At 38.2% G+C, this 24,076-nt stretch overlaps 2 protein-coding genes across 2 annotated transcripts in view; one reads left to right on the top strand and one right to left on the bottom strand.

The window, feature by feature from the left end:
- The window catches only part of LOC138045271 (DNA primase large subunit-like), a 24,026-nt gene extending 15,633 nt beyond the window's left edge, over positions 1-8,393 (top strand). Inside the window, exons 8-16 of the mRNA XM_068891710.1 lie at positions 1,933-2,013; positions 2,950-3,017; positions 3,283-3,358; positions 4,096-4,203; positions 4,408-4,482; positions 5,027-5,153; positions 5,718-5,800; positions 6,444-6,512; positions 7,313-8,393. Of these exons, the coding sequence (XP_068747811.1) occupies positions 1,933-2,013; positions 2,950-3,017; positions 3,283-3,358; positions 4,096-4,203; positions 4,408-4,482; positions 5,027-5,153; positions 5,718-5,800; positions 6,444-6,512; positions 7,313-7,567 (942 nt within the window). The 3' untranslated portion in view covers positions 7,568-8,393. The remainder of the gene's footprint in view (positions 1-1,932; positions 2,014-2,949; positions 3,018-3,282; positions 3,359-4,095; positions 4,204-4,407; positions 4,483-5,026; positions 5,154-5,717; positions 5,801-6,443; positions 6,513-7,312) is intronic.
- A 477-nt stretch (positions 8,394-8,870) lies between these two features.
- LOC138045270 (probable lysosomal cobalamin transporter) lies at positions 8,871-22,193 on the bottom strand. Its single transcript, XM_068891709.1, has 15 exons — positions 22,035-22,193; positions 19,536-19,712; positions 19,152-19,218; positions 18,981-19,075; positions 18,510-18,577; positions 17,305-17,393; positions 16,480-16,553; positions 15,525-15,581; positions 14,695-14,981; positions 14,030-14,132; positions 13,506-13,610; positions 12,655-12,798; positions 11,376-11,511; positions 10,786-10,889; positions 8,871-9,767 (listed from the first exon to the last, which is right to left on the bottom strand). The coding sequence occupies exons 1-15, from the start codon at positions 22,092-22,094 to the stop codon at positions 9,657-9,659; spliced, it is 1,677 nt and encodes a 558-aa protein (XP_068747810.1). The 5' UTR covers positions 22,095-22,193; the 3' UTR covers positions 8,871-9,656.
- Positions 22,194-24,076: the final 1,883 nt, after the last annotated feature.

The following is a 24,076-nucleotide window of genomic DNA, read 5'->3' as shown; positions in this document are numbered from 1 at the left end:
GACAGTAGAAAAATGCGTGAGAACCGCGACCATGGAGCATAAGAACTGGAAACAAGAGCTCAACAGATTTCTACGGCAGTATCGGGCGACACCTCACTCGACTGCTGGCTTCTCACCATGCAAAGCACTTAACCAGATGAAGCTCAAAACCACCCTGCCGGAAGTGACGCCACCAGTCCGCCAACAAACCATTGTTGAGACCCAGAAGAACCTGGTGCAGAGAGACGCAGAGCAGAAAAAGAAGATAAAGACGTATGCTGACCAAAAGCTAGGTGTGAGAGAAAGCAATATCAAGCTGGGAGATACAGTTTTAGTCAAGCAACCAAAGGCCAACAAGCTCAGTACCCCGTTTAATCCAGTGCCTCTTGTAGTCGAAGAGAAACAAGGATCGATGATTACCGCAAGCGACGGACACAAGACCGTTACGCGCAACTCATCTATGTTCAAAATTGTCCCTAGTCACATCGAGCATACTGGAAACCACACACAAAAGATGAACGAAGACGTTTCAGCAAATCCCCAACCACTGGAAATTCAGGAACTGGACAAGATAACAAAGTCTTCAAGCCCTACTGCAGGCCTACGACGATCACAAAGGCAGACAAGGCCTCCAGCGAGATTTGCAGACTACGTTTTACTTGTTCAAGAAAACTAGACACCAGAAGCATGCAATGGATTTTTGTGACTCTGTAACACGTTTCAGTTTGCCGTTTTCATATTATAAAAAAGTCGTTTAAAGAAGTCGTCTAGGTCAATCACTTACGCATTTCCAAAGTCCATCGTCTCGAAGGGGAGAGATGTAGTGTTTTTGAGACTTGTCAATCACTTATGCAAATGACCCACGCGGTCTAGGAGCTAAGACTTTTGTATGTTGTAGTCGTCGTGTCTGTTTAGTAAATACTGTTGTGTTCGAACAAGTGGTTTCAAGTGTTTATTTGACCGTAAACGTCACAGGCAGCATGCACGCTCCCCCTGGAAATTTTGAAAAGTACATGTATGTTGTCTGAGACTGCGCATTTCATGTGTTTTAAAGGCAGTATGATATGAAAAGAGGCACCCAAAAGCAAACTTAAAAACATGGGTTTTGCTCAAACTTTTGGTTTTTCTTTGGTACAGAGACTACTTTACGTATGGATTTTTCAGATTTAGAGAATAATGTCACTATTTTAAATCCACTTTTTTATTTTTTTGTTATTTTTACTTTTTTCATTTTTTTGGGAGGCGCGGTGGCCTCCTTGTTAGTGTGCTCGACTCCGGATTGAGTTGTCTGGGTTCAGGGCCTGGCCGGGACATTGTGTTGTGTTCTTGGGCAAGACACTTTACTCTCACGGTGCTTCTCTCCACCCAGGTGTATAAATGGGTACCGGCATAATGCTGGGGGTAACCCTGCGATGGACTAGCATCCCATCCAGGGGGGAGCATAAATACTCCTAGTTGCTTCATGCTACGGAAACCGGAGATAAGCGCCGGCCTTAATGGGCCTTCAGGCTCGTAACAGAGACTTTACCTTTACCTTACCTTTTTATTTAACAGCCCGCCATTACTTGGTGTGAATGTGGCTTAATTACCTGTAGTCTGCAGCATGAGTTTTCAGTTTTCAGATTGTCAAATTCGTGTCCTGCATGCAAATTAAGCTGCATTCACACACTGCATTTTTAAGCTAGTGAGTAAATGATGCCACTGTCTCCTCGATCCAGATCACTGAAAGCTTATCAGTCAGAACCGCACCAATTTAAGTAATGGCAGACCATTCAATGAAAAAAAGTGGAGTTAAAATAAACATTTTTCCGCCAATCTCACCTGTTAAGCATTCAACGCAAGTACTTTTGAAATGTGAAGAAAAACGAGAAGTAGTTTTTGATTGTAGTAGCATCTATACATGTAAGTGGCTCTATTTAACAAAAGTATTACATGTACATTGTATCTTTTCAGGGATTTGCTTATGTCCCAAGAGATGAACTGGTCTCTCTTGTTGCCAATGAATTCCGCATTCAGTTGTCGAGAGCTCTAGCAGTAAGTGTAAATATAATAATTAGATTAATGAGCTATTGGTGTTTTTTGCATTACATCATTCTCATCACCATGTTGGTGGACGAAAAGGAAAGATATCTCATTAACTTCTTTTGTTGTGTAGCAGTATTTAATTGTACCTTGCACCATTCTCAGTCTCCAGATTGTTTGGTAACCACCTATTAACTTTTTGATTGCATTTAATTGTACATGTATCATAATTTTGAGCCGATTACCCATGCAGTGCATTACCCGCACCATTAAATTTTTGTTATATGAAGAAAATAAATACAACAGATTACCCACACCTCAAAACCAAAGTAAAAATGAAGGCTCCAAAAGGTGAATGGTTAAATCCTTGGCTCACCCGGTACTCAGAAGCAGTTGACATTTTGATCATGTGCAAGCATGTACAGTGCAGACCAGAAATAAGCGTCCCAAGAAACACATGTGAAACAAGCATAAGAAAATCGCACACACACGTCTGCATTTCTAACACACGCACGGAAAATGCACCTTCATCACAGATAATTAGTATGTATGAATTGGCCTATTGTCTTTTCATTGTTTAGGTTCTTTTGTTAGTTTCAGCACAACACAATAGCTGTGTCAACTGTAGTGAACACATTTTGCTTTACGTAATGAAACACAATGCTACGTGCCTAACCTTATAAATTATGAGACATAACAAAAAAAATAATACAATCCAGGTTTACTTGCGTAGTTTTATTACATACTTGTACATTGTATCATTGATAAGCTTACAGTAATAATTGTGCTTCAGTTGATTGCATTTAAGTGTAACGTGTACAAGGTGTTGTCCTGATACCATAGCTAGCAGTACAGTCAAGTGGCTTTATTTTGATGATGATATAACCATGTAACTGCCTTGCAGTTTACTACATACATCTCGTAACATTGATTTTTCATTCTTTTAAGATGACAGCCCGAGCATTGCCATACTTGGAAGAAGATGACAGACTCTTACCAAAGCTAACAAATCTCAGGTTTGTGATACAGGATGAGGCTTCGTGAAGTAGAGACAAGATTGTATCTATAGGCCGTTTTACCTGTGTTTTGACTTCAAGCAAGATTGCTGTCTAGTTTGCAAGAAAACTGTTACATGTATATGCCTACATGCCTACTGTATTTTACTTTCTTTATACCTTCGTTAATATTAACCCATTGACTCCTGATCACCTGATTTCCGAACACTAAGTTCACTTTGTTTAGTAAAGAATTGTTTGTTAGCAACTCATGCTTGTTCCTAAGTCGACAGTATGTTGGTCAGGATTACACACAGAAAAGATCAGCCGGAGGAAAAGTCACTCTGGATCAGATTGATAGTGTGAGTGTATTCACAATACAATTTGCAATGATAAGTCAAGTTTCTTATTGACCGATTACCAGGTTATCCAGCAGCAGTATAATTAATATATGTGTTGTGTTCAAATACAACTAGGAAAAAAAATCTTTTAATTGTGTGTTGTTGAGTTTGTTGGTTCCTGTTTTTTTCCCTCTCCCCAAAAACCAACATTGGTCTGATCTGCTATAATTAATCAGGGATGTAGCTTCATGTAAGAATAAATTCACCCAGTTGAAGGTTCTATTGACGGGGTAAGTTCCTTCTCTGAGCATCAAAGGGACCTGGTAACAAGATTGTTCCCAGTGTATGGCAACACCCAGCATTCTTCAAGATGGCGAATATGGGGAAAGAGAAGACACACACAACGGTATTCAAAACAACGCTTTTGTTTCATTTCCAGTATCGATACATTCTATTGATAATTCCATATACTAACAATGATGTTCAACTTTTTTGTTAAATCATCAAATGACTTACTTTGTAGAGAATAATTTGGGATCTTCTCAGTCACTTCAATCGACAGCCAAAATTCAGGCGGCGGTCACCCCTTTCTCAAGCGGCAATTTTCACTGGCATCCAACGCTTAGCAACATCCTTGATTAATTCATGTGATTTAGATTGATTTACAGTCTCCACAATGTGTTCAGTTATATAACATTGAGATTTTCATTAACTTGTTATAATAATAAAAATGTTTATTTATTTTCATTTTATTTTAGTTATCAAAAACCTCGTATCCTCTGTGTATGCGTCAACTACACACTGCTTTAAAAGAAAATCACCATTTGAAGCACTTTGGTCGTTTGCAGTATGGGCTGTTTATCAAGGTACTGTAGGTGGAAAAATTTTTGAAGGCTAATGTTTTTGAATAAATACTTGCCAATGGATCTTGCATTTACCGGGTAAATAGCACTGGAACACTACTCCATCCAGTGCAAAATGGTATAAAAGAAGTTGAATAATATTGCCCTACATGTAGGTAGTTGTTGTCCAAAGGAAAAAGGTTGACATGGTTTGGCATTTCTCCACAGGGAATTGGCCTCAGTTTGGAAGAAGCTCTGATCTTTTGGAGGTCAGAATTTACAAAGCTTATGGATGTAGACAAGGTACATGTGTATGAATGCATTTCCTTTAAATCGAGACAGATAGACAAGTAAAATCGTTTGGCGTTAGACAGAGTAAATGGAATTTATTGCTCAGAGGAAATAACATACAACTTCTTCGCCTTTGAACCTACAGTAGCTGTGACACAAACCTCTTGACTGAAGCTCCTGGACCAAAATTTGTTAAACTAGTTCAATTTTGATTTTCCTTTGTTTCGGCTTATAATAATGAATACTCGACAAAGAGAAATAAAAATTGAACTGGTTTGCAAAATTATAAACCAAGAAAAAATGCGAACCACAATATATACGTATTAATTTCTTTAAATTCTGTGAAAATTTGGTTAAAAAAATAAATATTAATATTAATTACAGTTAACCCATTGACTCGTTGGAGGACGAGGAGGAGGGAGGAGTTCAAAGGCTGCTTTAGCACTGATACATACATTAATTTTATAACATTAATAGTATAGTGGAAACTATTACCATTAATTTTGACTTGTTCAAGAAAAAGTCAAAATTATTGAGTGTGCTTTTTTATTTTCAGTTTGACAAGCAGTACGCGTATAACATTCGCCACAGCTATGGGAAAGAAGGAAAGAGACAAGACTACACACCATACAGCTGTATGAAGATTATCATGACCAATCCACCTGGCCCTGGAGACCATCATGGTAAGGTGCTCTTGAGACATCTTAACCCTTTGACATCCAAACCAGACTTAGTCTTTTACTCTGTCTAATGCCAGAGGATTTTACTCATCAATGGGGAACTCCTGGGAGTCAATGGGTTAATCACTCACAGAAAAAGTCTTCTACTCTGTCTAACGCCAGACGATTTTACTCATCAATGGGGAACCCCTGGGAGTCAATGAGTTAAGGTGTCAACAAGGGAAGAAAAGAGAAAGAGTGTTTGAGATAAAGTGGGTCATTGGATGGTCAATTGAATTTTATAGGCTCTTACATGTACCACCAACTCGAACTTACAAAATGTATTTTAGAAGCAGAACATAATTCTGCAAGTTCTGTTTCATTGCATTTATTTTGGTTTCCTCTTTGGAAGGATTTTCTTGAAAACCATTTGCAGTTGAAATGTTTGTTCCCAAGGGGACATGGACTTGTGACAATGGGAAATCAGGCTGCTCATTATTCCTAAAATTTGAATTGAAGGACATCTTTGTTGTTCACTTCAGTGTCATCTTAGCAAGATCAACACTTATTTTGCCTTCTACTTCACAGGTTGTCCATTCCGACACACAGATGCGGATCTGCTGCGTCAACGTTTGGCAGCTTACGGGGTGCCCAAAAACGGGGTTGATGAGGTACGTTGAAATTATTTAGTGCCCAGAATTATATCCATTCTGGCAGGTAAGTTAAACGACTCTTACTTCAGCAAGGTTATCCATTATAATTAGTAGAATTCTACTAGTATACTAATGCAAATGCTGTAATCTGATTGGCTGAGCCATTGAACACTATCAGCCATTAGTGTGCAGTGGCTGGAGGTCATCTTGGAAATAACGTTTTTTTTTTTTGTTTTTCCAAAGTTTTGGAGGAAAATTTGGATGCAAATGGATAATTAAATTTCTGAGAAGTCTAAACAAAGGACATTTACGGTTTCTTGACTTTCAAAAAAGTTGAAATTATTGAAAAAGCTGATGCACTTGCGTGCACAACTTAGATTTTAAATGGCAATTCAATCTGAGCAATCTTTTTCAGGCACGAAGTTTAAGAATAAGTCAAGAAATCATTGGAAACTGTTATTTGAAGTAAATTTTAGTAAGAATTCCACTAAAACGTTAGAGTATGAGCTCGAGATTTCTATGAGGTGATAGTTGATTTGGCCTTCGGCCCCATCAACTATCACCTCACAGAAATCTCAAGCTCATAATCTAATTGTTAATTAGAATTTGCTATCTTCAGTAATCATCATCACTTGTTGATTTTCAAGACCTTTCTTTGCAGATCATGGAATTTGTAAAAGAGTCACATTATCAGCTAGCTTGTACAAGATATTATGAACTTACTCATAAGGTATAAGAACTTTGTTTCATTGTGTCAGTTACATTGTGTAACTCTGCTTATCATTTTGGGTGCTATGTTTGTGCAAGGTGAAAAAGCAACAATTCTTGGAGCTTTTTAGCAATACATGTATGTTCACAACCCTTATCATGTCATTAAAAATGTGGAATTCCTTAAGTCTAGCTGTGATGTCATGAATCAGGTGCAGGAGTGTAGGGTGGCTGGCTCAGAAACTGATTCAGTTGTTAACAATAGACCTGCAATTAAAAGTATCTGAACCTTGGTGCTACGAGAAGTTTAAATAAGGCAATAAAAAAGGTGTTAGCAGCAGTTGCTTAGCATAATCGTTAATGCCACTGGGGTTTATAAACAGGGTTCGTACATGTCTTGAAAACCCTTGAAAACCCTTGGATTCCAGAAGTCCAATTTCAAGGCCTTGAAATTTCTTGAAATTGATTTTTGGTTCTTGAAAGTCCTTGGTTTTTTTTATTGATAGAGATTGAAAGATATTAATGCTTTAAGGTCTTAAAGTAAATGAAAGCCAGTGAAAACAAATGTTCAGGTAAACAAAGTATAGCGTTCTCAAATTTTGCGTGGTTTGTGGTAATTTCTTACGAAAAAAAAGTCCTTGAAATTTCAAAGTAGGGTCCTGGAAAGTCCTTGAACAGGACTTGACTTTTTGGCCTTAAAAATACTTTGAATACATGTCAACTCAATAATTATTTAGTTGTATTAAAAATAGATAACAAGTTAATAATAATATCATTGTTGTACGGTAATTTTTTCACGGTATTTTTTGGCTTGTTTTCAAGGAAACCGCCAGTTCTGCTATTAATCACCCAAATCAATACTTCGATGAGAGTCTTGTGGAGCTAAAAGACGGACATGGGTCAACATCAAGGATTGCTGGCCTTGCGCCCAGTGGACTTGACCATCGGAGGGTCACGATAAAGAATGAGATAAAGGATTCAACAAACATCAACGAAAACAATGACATTGGAGACATTCAAATGGATGATGACGATGACATGCTTGGAGAAATAGAAGGAATGGACACAATGGAATAAATACTGGAGACATTTCCTCAAGCAGTAAAAATACCTTTTTAATGATTGTACACGTGCATAACTGAGATATGTTTTCAATATATTACTCAGACTGCTAATTCAGGAGCTAATAATCCCCAACAGGTAGAATTTTAAATACTATGCACACAAAATCTCTAAATCTTAGTGGTGTACAGGTATCTGTGTAAAATAATTATTTTCTTAAAGATAACAGACCCCACAAAGCTTACGCAGCTCCCTCTGCCGAAAATCTTGGGACCCCGAACACAGTCATCTTTGAATTACCGTTCCTGCAGTTTTGTGCAAGGGCCCTTGAAAGGCATCGATGAGCTTTCAACAAGCGCATCAACTCATTAGGGAGTTTACGCAACAGGACAGCTGGAAGACTCGTGACGAAAAAATATCACGCAAGACTGTGCATTCCCAGTCTCACGTGACATTTTTTCGTCATTCTGCCGTCCTGAGTCTTCTAGCCATACTGTTACGTAAGCTCCCTAATGTCACATAAGGATTACGACATACCATAGCTCATTGTTACTTTTTGTGCTGTGAAAAAGAAATTGAAGCAAATGAAGCCAATATTTCTCGATTCCCTTCTATTTTCTTCAGACTTTCTGGGATTAATATTTACTTCTAGTAACTACATGTCTTCTCAGGGGGCTATTTACCTAAGACGTCTACCATAGCACTACCGGTGTGTAATGATTTACAATTGACAATTTGCTTAACCTCTCTATTTCCAGAGGTGAAACTTTAATTGTAATATTACAATGTCTAAAAAATTATTTTCAGTGCCACTACAATAAAGACTTTTCTTTTTCCAAAAGAGTACTTGGAGTAATTTTTTAACTTCCAGTTGTATGTTGACAGACAAGCTATAACAAGTAAACACTTTTTATCTCACCAGTTCAGCAGAACGAATTTGAGGGTGGGGTGGGGGAAAGCTCCAAAAGCCTGAGATAAACATGTGCAAAACCACAACAATCCACATGAGCCTGCACTTATGAGTCTGACCACTGATCGCAGACCACGCAAGGAAACTACCGCCGCTAAAATGATAACCGCTACCCTTGTGGTGGTTAACTTAGTTAAATGAGCATTTTAACTAAGTTATTTTTAATATCTTGCTAACCACATTTTCTCAGGGTGTATTGTAAGTTTTACTCAACTGGAAACTGAAACTGAACAATACAGCTCCTTCATTTTGCAGTTCAATCCTAACTGGGGCTATAAATTGAACTGTAGAGAACAGCCCACAAAAACTAGGTTAGTAAAAGATAGCTTCACAAAAATTAATGACATCTCAGGGGAAGAATTTCGTAACTCTTTTAATCAACGAAACTCCATTTAATTACAGAGCAACTTCTACAGCTATATTACATTAATTTTACATGCTCTGACCTCAGAACATTTTTCTGGAGTCACTATAAAATGCTATATCCTTTTCCAGAGAAAATTAGCTTCATGTCTGTTGCTAAGGGCAGGCTGATGCTTAGCATACAAAATGAAAAAAAACTGGCAATCTGTTTTGTACTTGCTCAATGGCTAGTTCTGGCAGGAAAGAAGTGATCTTCATTAATTTTTGGCCAACAGCAAATTTAAGACTGACATTTGCAGTCAACAAGAAACTAACCCTCTGTTGATGAAGTCTATTACAAAGTCTGGTGACCTGGTCACCAACCACAAAACCAAAATGCAAAAATGTTTTAACTAAAATTATCTAAAGAAATCTCTTTAAAAGAGTTGTAAACTAGTACGATACAGAGAAATCCTGCTCAAAAGATGAATTTTTTAACAGGTACTTACAAATAAGGAATGACTACTTAGTAATGGAAACCCACTAAGAAGTGAACCAATTCAAAAATTTATCCTCAATGTTGAGCTACTATGTTCACTGACCCAAAACACATTTTTGTTTGAAAACACTAAAACGGCAGAAACAAAGAACCATGAAATTAATATGAGAGAACAAGAAAATATTGAGAACACTGGGCCGTTAAGCACCAACCTTAAAAATTACATTTTTTACAAATTTTGTGTGAGTTCGCTGTCTGTAGAGTTAAAAGACAACAAGTTGCAAAATTGATTTTTAGGGAGAAATCATTTCATCATCAGAATCATAATCACTGGAGTCAAGTTCGTCATCCACCACAGACTTCCGCTTCTTGGCAATGGAGATTCCCAGACCAATTATGTACACCTGTTGCAAGAAGGCAAAAGCTTCTTTTCAAACAATGGTTTATTTGGCCCAAGTCAGTAACGATAAGATGTACAATTTATTGTTCACACCAGAATTACTGATTTTCAATCAATTCACAAAATAAAAATTGACCCAAAGTACCCATTGTTGACTACTAGGTGACCTCTGATATTATTCAAAGAGAGTGTGAGAAACGAACCTGTTGGTAAGAAATCGAACCCCTATGCTTCCCACTCTTCAAATTGGGAAGGAAAAAGACTCTGAATACCCTTCCTTAATAATTTATTGTTGTATTTAAATAGATTTTATTGCGTTCCATCAAAGGAGAATGCGTCCTGATTTTGTTCAGACTGGGTGATTGTGTGGTCTTGCCAAAAGTAATAGAGATTTTCCTCTGTAAGGGACACCAATTGAAAATAGCCGCCCCAAAGATTCTTCTGTTGTTTGCAGGGGCACCCTCACATGGATTCTCGCAAGCAATAATCCGAGATTACTACTAGTCTCATTGGTAATTACTAAATGACCCATTACATAATTCCCAAGTCACTTTACTCACCAAATATTAATTTATCGACCTTACTCCAGAAACAGCGAGTAATCAAGCAAAGAAGTATCACCATGGTAACCGTTAGGTAGCCACAGTGACTAGTATATAATTATCTATTGTCAAGTTTACTCAGCAACTCACTACCCATGTGAGTGAGGGGTTTGGTTAATCAAATTCACTGCTTTTAATCTTTTGCAATGCAGAAGTGTTTCATCATCTTCATGGGCCAACCCTTCCAAAGACTACACTATGGCAACAAAATTAATGCAAAAATTATGTAAGAAAATCATTCAAATGACACCTTTGCACCATTGATTGTGTTAATCAAGAACTTAAGAAGTCAAACAGCGATCAATTTGCTTTATACATTATTACAAGGAAGATGATTTTACATTGAAGAGAGAGTTAAAATTTGAAACTACCAAAAATAAAATGAATGGTACTAGATCACTCACTAATTAAAAGACTTACCAACAAAAAGAGCCATGTTCCCCAGTAATAACATGCACCAAAAAACCAAACTTTGTAGAAAAATCGGTTCAGGAATACTGCAGCTCTGGTCATGATACAGGAATCTATAAAACATTGACAAAGTTGAATCTAAACCAGCCCAAGGGGTCCAGCAGGCGAACTTAACCCTTTGACGTCCAAACCGGCCTAAAGCAGCCAATTTTACTGGTCAGTGGGGAACCCCTGTGAGTCCAGCTCAGTCAGTAGAGCAGCGGTGATCAAACCCGAAGGTGGTGGGTTCAATTCCCACCCTGGTCAGACTTTTTCTCTGTCCTTGTGTGGGCCCATTTCCATCAGTAGGGCTAACGCTCACGTGGTTCATATGGGGTAGAAACTTAGCACTTCACATTACACTCTAATCAGTTAAGTCTTAACAGATTTTACTCTGTCTAATGCTTGACGATTTTACTTCTTAACTGGGGGGCATCCTGGGGTGTTCGAAGTGTTAATGAGTTTAGTATTAAGAAAGTGATTTTTTTTTTGTGGGGGGAGGGGGGGGGCAGAAATTGGAGGACATTAACATTTTGGCACAAGCTATCTTTACTACCCACCTTCCCCAGCACTGGTATCACAGATGTGTAGATCTGGTGGAGGAGTCGGTGTCATGGTATTATTCCCAGGCACAGCTGTGCCATTAATACTGGTGTGACTTGTATGATTATTGTCATTTCCTTTTCCAGAGTTCGGCTGAAAGAAAGTCAATATCAGGAAATGTATAAATGATTCCTCATCATAGAGGTTGACATATTTTTATTAGTGACGTAGCATTGTGGGTGGAAGTTCTGAGCAGTGAACATTGTGGAGCATTTATAACAGACCCCTTCTCTCCTTATCCACAGAGACTGAAGAAGGTCTTTAGTGTTCTGCAGGGGATCATGGTTGGATTTCTGAATTTGTCAACAATGGGAGCCGTCTTCGACTAGAGGCAGACTAGCAAGAGTTTTTTCCCTATCTTTTTACTCCTTCAGACATAACTGTAATAATAACAATAATAAGAGGCTACTGGTAGCCTACACTTTGTTGGAAGGTTTTTTAGCCAATTTCCTTTAACGTTCACAGTATTTCAGTGTTTTTTTATGTTTCAGTATCTTGGTCAGTATCCAGTTCAAGTCTAGTCAGAAGTCCTAAGTCCACGTTCAGTGATCCTACCATATAGTTAAGCGCAATTGTAGAATAGTTCACATTTAAAACAGTTGTTGACCACATTTGATTCCAAACAAAACCAGACTAGAGTATAAAAGAGATGCTCTACATGCTTCTACGATGGTATTAAGAAATATTTAATACTTTTGCTCAACAATACCAGGAGAATTATAAAAATATGTAATTAGCCCCATGGGATGTGTTACCGAGTTATTCTATAACTGGATATCATGATGGCATTGCATGCAACAAGAACACAAAAACTCATTTCCAGTCTCGCACAAATTCTTTGATAAATGTTTCCCCTGCTGTTCGTCACATTTTCTTTTGTGGTCTTACAGTGGTCATCTCAATTGCCTTTGAATGAAGAGATTCCAAGTGTGAATCCTACTTGGAGTGTCTTCTCTGAGAAGTCTATACACCAGTCATAGAAATCTTACACAAGCACAGGAAAATTGTGACCCCAAAAAAATAATTAAAAAAAAAAAGAGTCAGAGCTGAACCCTATACTTTGTTGTTCGAACAAAGTAATAATAGTGGTAAAAACTCACCATCATAATACGAGGAGGGGACATGGAAGAGGAGATGCATTTCGGACGACAAGTTACTGGTAATAAATTAAAGGCTTTTTCTAAATTGCAGACATCAAAAATGACGTTTATTTTATATCAGTGAAAAGTTCCTTACCACATAATGCTGGCTGCCATACATGACATATTGGGGAGCCAAAGTGAACAGCATGACATTGAGGAACAGCATCGTCAGCATCACCATCAGAATCAAGAAGAGCAGGGCTTGTGGCATTGTCTTGCGGGAACGTACTTTGTACAACTGACAATTAATCAAGGATCTAATAACTAGTATTAAAAACTAGATTATTGGATAATGCAATTCTATTGTTTTGATCAATTGGCTTAGCCATCATGGTATATGAGCTACAGCTGTATAAATATGATGCTCTACAATTATCAGTAACTGCACACATCAGTTTCCTTGAGTTTGCAAAATAAAGTAGGAAGATTTATCCACAATTTGTGAACGTTTTTAATAAAAAATTATCCCACTCGCACTTGTTGGATATGCGATCATTATAGCCAACCCTGCGCTATGCACCTCTTTGGCTATCTATCATCTCATATCCAAGTAGCCCTCATGGAATAATTGTTAACTAATGCCATTGTGATTACCGTATCTTAGTTATCTTTGGTTCACTTCCAAGGACTATTCACTGACTGACTAAATGATGAACAGAGTTTTAATTGGGACATAGTTTTTCAGTGAGTGATTAAACAAGCAGGAACAACACTATCATACATGTACTTCCTGAACGTTTTTTGTCCATTTTAATGAACATGTTTCTGGATTATCAGAACCCTAGATCTGATCTGTGTGTCACAAGGGAGTGGTACAGTTCTTTCAGTGTGAAAAGGGAATCTGCTACATAAAACATGACTAGGCAACATACTTGAGATTACCAGTACCTTTAATAAGAAAACCACGTAAAGTAAAAAAAAAACGCATTCGTGAATGAAGGATACTTTAATCCAACAGCAGCGAATTCCAATGGCTCGGATTCCAGACATGGTGCAGTACAAGAAGTAAAGAACAAGTGCCACAAACAAGCAGTAATCCAGTGGAAATACCTTAAAAGCAAGAAAACAGCTTTGTCATGATTACAAAAACCAGTTCTTTTAGGCAGATCATTATAAATTTATGAATTATATATATGTGTAGCAGTTGAGAATCAAATCTTAGTTTCTTTTTCCTCAGAACTGTAATCTTGTTTCTGTAAATGGGCTTTACAGTGCAACTTAGACAGACAAAATCTAAAACCACAGCAATACGCTTAAAAACCCATTATCCCCGATGGGTATCAAGTGACTATAATTATTTTTAACAAGGTCATCGTTTTGCAAGAATATCTACTGTAAATAAAGCCTGTGTTTATACGCCTCACTAAGGTCACAATAAGTCTGAGTTAGCTTTGCTACAAATTGAAGACACTGATCGGTGTTTCTGACAGAAATCAATAAATTTATTGTCAATTTGTATTGTACAGTACCTTCTGTGCATAAAGCAGGACAAGGTTGATAGGATTTGGAAGCTTTGCCTTTGGAAGCGCATAGCCATATTTGTAACCCAGGGAATTCACAGCCTTGTCCACACTAGAAAAATGAAAACAACAGAATTTACCAAATATCAATAGTTTTAAACTACCATAATGATACTTTTTTACAATTAACTTTCAATCTTGTTTGTGTCAAGTTTACACATTTTTGACTATCACATGTAACTACTTGGCTTTATGACAAATCCTAAACTACAGGACATTTTTGTACCATGTTCATGTATCTATGTTTGAAAAAAAAAACTTTTTCGCACAATCTGCTTTAAAATGTATATGTCATGTATTCTTAGCTCTATGACCCTTTTCCATTAAACCAAGGACATAAAATTAAATGATTAGGTATATGATAGTGAGAAAAAGGGTGTTAAATGATGTTCCATTTCACAGGTAGAGCCAAATGTCGGGATGCAGCATTGTCCATGGTGAGACACTTGCTTACCATTGACTTGTCCTGAATTTGCTTCCCAGACTCCGCATCATATGTGGGTTGAGTTTGAGTTTCAGCTACATTAAACTGTTTTGTGTTTTGAGTAGCTTATTTGATTGCCTAGGGATGATGTGATTGGTAAATTAATTTAATTGGTGTTTCTAGAAAATACCTAGTGAGAACCAACGAGACAAATATGAGTAAGCCAAACAGCAGAAAGAAGACCCCAAACACCATCTCAAATGGTCTGCAACATTTCAAGCATTTGTTAAGCCAGCTGAGATTTGCAGCTTGCAAGTGTCTCTCCCTTCTAATAAGAACTCTTTCCTCTCCTTCAAGCCGGGCAAGAAGCCTTTGATCACGGCCAGACAAACTGCGGCCATTCACTTGTCTAGCTCTGATCATACGGGTACGTTCTTCCACCGATTCTCGGTCTTGGCTGACCTCTAATTGCTCCCTCTGTGAAACAGACAGGATAAAATTTTCGTGAAGAAGTGGTACCTTGGGTATGTATAATAACATTATTGATCAATCGTCAATGCACACATCCAGAGCTACATGAATTTGAAAATTTGTGAAATTAAAGACATTGGGTGGTCCAGTCCAGACTGAGATGCTCACAACTTGAATTCAACCATGCAATGCAAATAATAAAAATGCAGCGCAGTTGACTCCTTTGAGTTGGATTCTTAACACTATTGTGTTTATTTGGATTTTTACTGTCCAAACTAGGCTATAAAAAATCAAGCCTCTAATATCACCATGTACTGTATATACTTTGAATACTTCTTGCAAACAGTACTAAAAATTATTGTTCTGTTTATCTGTTTAGTGGTCCGGATCATAGGTTTAACCTGTCACCATGGATGAATATTTGAGGAAGTCAGTTAGCCACCATGCTGTACCATTACAGTGTAGCAAATAAAAATTATGAAATAAAGCAGTATGTGAGCATTCCTGTTTCATCTTTTGTGCCTAGTGGTAAAAATGATACAAATTTACCTTCGCATTTTTGAATCCTTTTAGCATTGAAAACGGAAGAGCAGTCATGCCATATGCCTAAGTAGAGAAAATCAGTACTGATTTAAATCAGGCAAGCACAGTACAGACTGAAACATCGGCTCTTCAAACCAAGTGATCAAGAAAGAATACAGATTATTTTCCTCTATTTTTATTTAAAAGAGTTATGGTATTAACCCCTCCAACTACAAGAAAATTATCTGTCCTGAAACCTGTAACCCTTTTTGTCCCCTCCAACTACAAGAAAATTATCTGTCCTGAAACCTGTAACCCTTTTTGTCCCTATTACTCACTTGTGTTGATATTAAGAATCACAAGATCTCAAGAATTTTGTGACTTTTTGAATGTCTTTCAAGTTATCACTTAAGTCACATATGGTGGTTGGATACCCAGAAATGTGGGGGGAGGGGGCTGGAACTGCGCAGGCTGACCCCAAAACCAAGTAGGTAGGAACCTAAGAGCCTGCCCTACCTTCAACCCAGCCATAAGCCCTGTCTGCCAAAACCCAGCCCCTGCCCTGCACCCGTCACACTGAACTGGAAGAGGAGCAGAGAACCTACTGGGTAGATAATGGGTAATGCTACAAAAGAAGGGAGGAGAAGGGTGGGAACACCAAAAAAACAAGCTACGTGAAACGCCCCATACGCTAAGCAGAGTAAAACTATGAGCATGTTCAGTGAATTACGCATTGACCGCAATAAACTACCTCTGACCCTGTGATCGCCAGAACACCCTGCAGTCACGCTCAAAACAGTAACACAACACCAGGGAATGCCAGGACGCTAATGGCAAATGCCAGCAGACCATATCATATGCCCCTAAACGCCAACGCTAAGCCAAGCACTGAGAAAACTAGCTCCTCATTACCGGTAACTCAGTTAAATGATATATATTTAACCTCATTTTAAGGAGAATGGAAAACAACTCAACTACATACCGTGTATGTAATCATGATGATCATGCCAATGAAAGACAGGAATCCCATCAGCAATGACATCGCCGTCTCACCATCTACAAATCAATACAAAAAACTTACCACCTTGAGGAGGATGGAAAAAAGCCCCTTACTATAATTATAGTATATGAGACTTCACCACGGCTAAGTTCCACATAATAAGCAATTATAATAAATATTTTTCAATATCTTTTTTTTTTAAATATATAAATATATATTGCTAGTGTAAATATATAATAGCCAAAAATGGGGTTTTGGCTATTAAAAGGTTTGCAGTCTCCTGCTGAAATAAAAAACAAGCAAAGTTTCAAGTTTTTTAAGCTGAACAAGAATAGCCAAAAAGAAATATTATCTACTGGCAAGTAAACTGACTTTCCACTTTTGATGTTTTTTATCCTTAAAAACTGAAGTTTTGCCTATCATTTATAATTTGTAGTTCTATGCTTTTGTTGGGTACGCAAGGTGGCCTCATGGTTAGTGTGCTCGACTCCGGAGCGAATGGTCCAGGTCTGGGTCCTGGCCGGGAACATTGTGTTGTGTTCTTGGGAGAGACACTTTACTCCCACGGTGCCTCTCTCCACCCAGGTGTATAAATGGGTACCGGCGAAATGCTGGGGGTATCCCTGCGCTTCACGCCATGGAAACCGGGATAACCTCCAGCCTGATGGGCCACTTGGCTCGTATGCAGACTTTACCTACCTACATAACCTCTATGCTTTTGGGAAATTGCACTTAGTATTACGCTTTTATACATACAGTATGCATGTCCCTTCCTAATTAACTTATTATAAGTAAGTACTGACTTACTGTTTGATTTCAGTTCATTTGCAAGGAAACTGAGCTCTTTCTTCCACTGCGTCTCATTGTGTGGTGGTTTTTTCAAGGGGGCAAAGGCTCTGAAGTTTAATGACACAACACACTAAGTGGTTAGGATGTTTTGAAATTAGGTATTTTGTAATGTGTAACTAAGTGTTCTCTGCCTCATGCACCACAGCAACAGCTAATTATGTTCTTTATAAACTAGCTGTATAGTTGTCACAGCACCTGTTTGCAAGCCAGAGGGTGAACCATCTGAGTGTAAACTATTTCTGAGTCAATGAGTTACTAGTGCAGTTAACCAAACCATAAAATGAAAGCTAAAAAATTTCAGAGAGTGCTTAGGCCTAATCACTGAAACGAGGGCTTATGCTTAATAAATAAATTATTGCTATATTGACTGTGAGTCTCATTGACTCATGACTCGTTGACTCATTGATTTATTAACTCATAAAACATGGGACCTCGAACCATCCGTGGTACATACTGGCCAACCAAGGCTAACTTTTTTTAACTCATTGACTCCTGAACTGCTCTCTCCTGACAAGTAAGATTGTCTGGCTTTAGACAGAGTAAGATCTACATTGTATCAATTAGTCTCAACCCTAGGAGTCAATGGATTAAAGAGGGATGCGTACATTGTATCTCTAGGCTAATAGTAACTAAAGGACCTGGGGGGTGTACTTCCTATTGATGGACTGATGGGGATGTGCCGCTGGATGGGGTCGCACTTTCACGATTGGATTGACTATAATGGGGTTGCATTTTCCACAGAGTTCCCAACAGAGTTAACACTAGAATGGGGTCGCAAATTGTCGGGATTTTGGAGGTAAAGTTCTGGCTAGTGGGATTTACAAATGGAAAGATTTGCGGTAAAAAGAAAGTTGTTACAGAAAGAACTGTAGCGCTGTTAATTTAATATTTACTAGTTGCATTACATTCTGCTTTGAAATTACAATTAAAAGGCTATATGTAAGGTTTATGCATAAACAGAAAGTGACAGTAAGTTGGGGTCGCTAAAATTACATTTACCCAAAAGTGACTAAGACGGGGCCTATACCGATAATTGGCCATAAAGTAGACTATAAAGGGGAAGAGGTTCTAAAAGGCCAGCGGCACATACCCAGCAAAAATTGACACAAGTAACCCTCCCCCTCCCCCCCTCCTCCCCCGGGCTAAAGAATAACCTTTCTTACCCCACCAAGAGAAGAGCAACAGCAACTATCAGAAATGCCATAGTGTACTTCAAGGCACCACAGATTCTCTGAAAAGACAACAAATTACTGTTTTTAAAAAAACATATGAACATCCTGAAATATAGTACATGTGCTCCAAGGAACAAGGATTGTGTGGTGGCCAAACACAGTAAGTTTGTTTAAATATAAGACTTGAATCATGGAAACATTACATTTACAAATCACAGTTTTTACACATACATGTATAGCCAAAATACCATCATGACAATTATGTTGACATTATCTCAATATCTGTCACCAGTTGCAATCAAAAGTAACAATAAATTATGTTGCATTCACATGTTAATAAATGGTTCGGACGATCATGTCCTTGGGTTTTGACCACCTGTACGATAAAGCACATTTACTAATACCATGTTGTGATTACAACTGATACTTTATAATTACAGTACAACGTGGCTTGTCACCAACCTGCCGTGTTGTCACGTCTTCATCTTTTTCTTCAAAGTAGAAGTACACAAATGGCATGAGAAGGAATGCAAAGAATGCCACAAAAGAATAGAGCACTGCAAAAAAGACAATGAAATTTAGTACAAGCAGAATGTGATGATGATGATGACGACAAGGCTAGTCCAGACTTACCATAATATCCAGTTGCAACAGTGGTCTCTTCAAACTCTTTTCTCACAGACTCATCAGCACACCAATCCTGAAAAAAGATTGGTAGGATGCAAATATTAAAATATGATTTTTTTTCTATGTAAAAAAACACAAAATGTTTCCAGACCTGAAGGTTTAAATTGATACCTAGCTTTAAAACTAAGCCTTTAAATTCTTATATCTGTATCAATAAAGCTTAAATAGTGAAGACACCTTTTTGGTTATTAAGAAATGCAGTGACTGCATTCACATACAAGTTATGGCACATGCAGAATAATTTGCAACGACAAGATGGATTCAGATCGTTATTCTTTCTTCTTTCAATGACGGTGGATTAACTTTAACAAAAATGTGCTACATACATACCTTCCATGTGCCATCATCATTTTTCATGTAAGAGACTATAAAAATGTCAACAGGAACTAAAGCAGTGGTAAGCAATGTGACTGCAAGTGCAACAATTGCAGTAAGAGTTGACGACACTTCAGACTGAGCATGGTCTTGATAGAAACGAATGTAGAACCACGAGAAAACGAAGGTTAACTGTTGAACAAAAATAAAACCATCATGATTACTCACAATGATTTCTTACCACAAAAAAAAAAACTTATTAATTAAGCATGTTTCTCATATCATCACTGACATAACTGCAAGTGTCCAGCCACTATTTTGAATAGGAAGATGTCTCCTGTGTTTCATTTAAGACTCATTAATCAAAGAATGATGCCAATCACGTTGAATACACATCGAATTGGTCAGACAATGGTAGGGGATTCGGCATTTACCCGAGTGATAATATTGTTCATACAGGAAATCACATGTTATAGAAATGCAAGTTGGTATAAATGAGGTAACATTTTCAAAGTAACATTTTCAGACTAACAAAATTGGCAAGTGCAATACTTTCAACAGTAGTCTGCGAAATTTGAATGTGCTTACCGGTATTTTTAACAAATTACACAAGATTTGATTACTTATGAATTATCACATAAAAATGGATGACGGAGGCCAAAACTAGTGAAATTTTGACAGCATGTGCTTTAATTTTCTATAAAGTCCATTCAACTGATTGTTTAACCCATTGACTCCTGGGGGTTCCCCATTGACGAGGAAAATAATTTGGTATTAGGCAGAGTAAAATACTACCGGTAAGTATGGCCGTTAGGCCTGTTTAGGGGTGAAAGGGTTAAAACAGATTATGTTGGTCAAATTAATCTTTTACAAGACTACCATTCAAAAGTCATTCATTCAGGTAAACTTGGGGACATGCATTTGTAATTTGCTCTTATGTTACAAAGTTGCACCGGCATTACATGAGAACTGCACTCTTTTCTTAGCCAATCAGAAAGGAAATTAAAGGAACTTTAATCAAGTGTCTAGTCGTTCTACCGCTGGAGCACTAATTGTGAGACACTGCAAACTGAAATTAACAAATAACACAAATCAAGTCAAATGTGCATTTTTGAGGGGAGGAGAAAACCAGAGTACCAGGAGAAAACCTCTCGGAGCAGAGTAGAGAACCACCAACTGAACCCACGTACAGTATAATACCAAGTCTGGGAATCAAACCCAGGCCACATTGGTGGAAAGGTGGCGGGTCTAATTTGCAGGTCGCAGGTCGCAGGTTGCAGGTTGCAGGTCATTAGGGAGCTTAAGCAACGACAACGGCGCCCTCAACGAGAACGTCATCTCAAAATATAAATTTGTGTTATTTTAATCGCTTCGTGACTATTTCAACGTTTTTAATATGACAAGGGTGTGGTTATTCCTCAAAGATGACACCAGTCGGAACGGCACTCCATTTTAAAAGAGAAAATGAAAATGTATCCTTAAGTGCTGACGTTCTTCATAAAACCAAAAACTTGGCTATTTCACATTGTTGTTTTGCTGACGACAGCAACGAAATGGACAAAAGTGAAAAACGCACGTGCAGGGCGTGCAAATTTCTGACGTTCTCGTTGCCGTTGCCGTTGTCGTTGCTTAAGCTCCCTATTGTTTCACCAATACAGAAAGTATCTTAAACATTCTTAAAAGCTAACCTTAGGTCTAATTAGGCCTAAACAAAAGTTTTTAGGCCTAAGGTTAGCCTTTATGGATGTTTAGGATACTTTCTGTATTGATGAAACAATGACCTGCAATCTGCGACCTGCGACCTGCAAATTAGAACCGCCGGTGGAAAGGCGAGTGCTCCCACTACGGCACCAATATTAACCTTAAGGCTGGTATCCCTCTCCTCTAATAACAATTATGCACCTTTCAGCACCTTATCAGGCACTACTGGCACACTTACAACTTACACCTTCTTGAATGGTTTAACATATGATACGCACGGATATTTTGCAAGCTGTGAAGGTATTTAAAAATACAACCAATAAATTGAGCACAATGTCTACACGTACAGTATTATATTTTAAACCATTCAATAAGCGAATTATTATTCCACTCTTTTGCCATTTTCTAATATTTTGGCTTCTGACGGAGAATCATATCAATTGCATAATAAGGCACATCGCAGCGAATGACGAAAAACACAGACGAAGCCATGAATTCAAATTTCCTTTACTTGATTGGATAAACAAAATGACGAGTGATTCTCAGGCTTTGCATCGTGTTGAAAACAAAGGTTTCCAAATTAAGAGGCAAGTGCAATACCTTTTAATACACCGGTATGACCCTCAATTCTATAGACTAAGTTTTCCCCTCCTTTGGTATTTTTCACATAGAGTACGAAGAGAAAAAAGAGTTTGATAACAGGACTACGTATATAAGTACACTTGTGCAAGCTAATTAAGTATTACTAAATAAAGCTTATCTGAGTGACTCTAAAAGTAGACATTTTGGCGATTTTGCCACAAACAAACTTACCACCACAACAACTGTAAACGGTATCCAGCCATACGCCAGTACTTCGTGTGGGATGATCATCTCTACTCCTTTTAGATGAACGTTAGCTTACCCCAGGTAACAATTTGTTGCACACTAATAACAGGCTCTTGTAGTTGTGGATTCAAACTGGGTCATTCTGGGAAATTTGTCAATGCTCGTGCCCAGTTTTCTCGAGTTTGCAAGCAAGCAAACGTGGACAATCTTCCTGTCGGTGCCTTGATCTGATCGGCGTAATTACAAGACACCACTAAAATCAAATATACGTTACACGTTGGACGCAGTTGGCCCTTCGCTGCTTTCTGCTACCGACCTTCCCTCCCCGTACGGCATTGAAGGAGAGACATGTCGGCACCTAAACCATATGTGACAAATCCCACGCCTACTCACACCTCGAAACCGCCCTTGTCAATAAAGTGTAAGAATTCGTTTGCTTATATATTCAATGGTCAAGACATTTCTCTGTAATATGGTAAGCACTGGAGTCGCAGATTACAAAGTGTGCGCACGCGCCCTGCTAAAGGTAACATACATGCATGCATAAACTTTATTTCATCTCGAATTTCCGAATATTTACAGGAGCTAATATCTTCGAGACATTACATTTGCAGCTAAAATACATAGCACATACAGATACCTACTAAGTACATAATATTTAAAGATAAACTAATTAAAAAGAAAAGCCGCTGTACAAAATGCAGCCCTGGATCCTCTTTTGAAACCAGTAAACTCAGTGGTACGGATAAAATCAGGTAGTGCATTCCGCAACCTGGCTGATACGTAAGAAAAAAGAACTAAGACCATAAGTGGTTGTTCTCGGTTTATTGAGGGACAGAATGTAATTTCCGCGAAAAACATGCTTAAGAAGAGGACGGGAGAGAAAACGTATTTCTCATATAAGCAGGAAAACCCTTTTTTTGTCAAAAGTTAAACATACTTTTTTTATAAAGTAATATGAGGAAATTTTAAACGCGCTTATTCCATAGAGATGTAGAGTTTGACTTTAGTAGTAAGAGGACAGGTAATCTGCAAATATTAATCTCAAATTTTAAACGCGCTTATTGCATAGAGATGTAGAGTTTGACTTTAGTAGTAAGAGGACAGGTAATCTGCAAATATTAATCTCGTTATTCTCTTATTTACATTATACCGTTTCTTTGACACGAGGATTACGGCGAAATGAAAGCACAACTTTGTCACGAATTTTATGTCAGAAGAAAAAAACTTGTTCAGAAAATCCAAAATCTACGTTAACCGCACACACCAGGCCTACTTCTGAGTAACTGGCTACAAATTCTTTCCTCTGGCCGCGCTTCAGCCATTCCATGGGGGCCAGTCTCGTACTCCTCAAGTTGCCTCGCTCATTGCCAAAAAGAATTCTGGGTAATTCTGCCATTCCATGACAAGGGAAGACTCCCGATTCTCGTTTCATAGTTTTCTTCACAAGTGTCGGGCCACCCAGTCCTAGCAGCAAAATACCGTATCGATTGAAGTTGTTAGCTTTCAAAACTTGCCTAAATTGTATCGGTAGGTTCTGGAATTCGTCCACAGAAAGGCCAGAGAGACAACTTCACTCGTGAACCGCCATTTTTACAACAGAGCATGATGTAGAGCGTGATGTAGAGGGCCTTGAATGCTTTAGTTTGGGATTGATCGGGAGTAAGAGTCTGGCAGGAATATTTTGTCATTCGACGTCGGTCGATCGCTGCTCCTTCATGTTTTTCCTTCCGTTTTCGTTTTGAAATGCTACTTTCTATTTTTGTTATGTTAAGCGCCCTTTCGTCTGGGTGTTGTGCTGCTGTCTTAGATGAGGAATACGTTTCCACGTTATTTATGGCCACTTCTAAAGGGTGGTTTTTGGTGGTTTTTCGTAGCGTAGCACAATTCATTTGATTTTAATGCTCGTGTAAGTTAGCTTAGTATAATGCACCTATCAATGTTAAGCCCCAGGGTGGGGGTGTGGCAGGGTGACCCAGGCGAATTTGACATTTTGATTGAAGCTAGCGCCAAATTTCCCACCCCCG

The sequence above is a fragment of the Montipora capricornis genome, chromosome 4 (assembly GCF_036669925.1).
Source record: "Montipora capricornis isolate CH-2021 chromosome 4, ASM3666992v2, whole genome shotgun sequence".
Taxonomy (NCBI): domain Eukaryota; kingdom Metazoa; phylum Cnidaria; class Anthozoa; order Scleractinia; family Acroporidae; genus Montipora; species Montipora capricornis.
The sequence above is the reverse complement of the archived record's forward strand: the minus strand, read 5'-3'. Positions and strand labels throughout refer to the sequence as shown.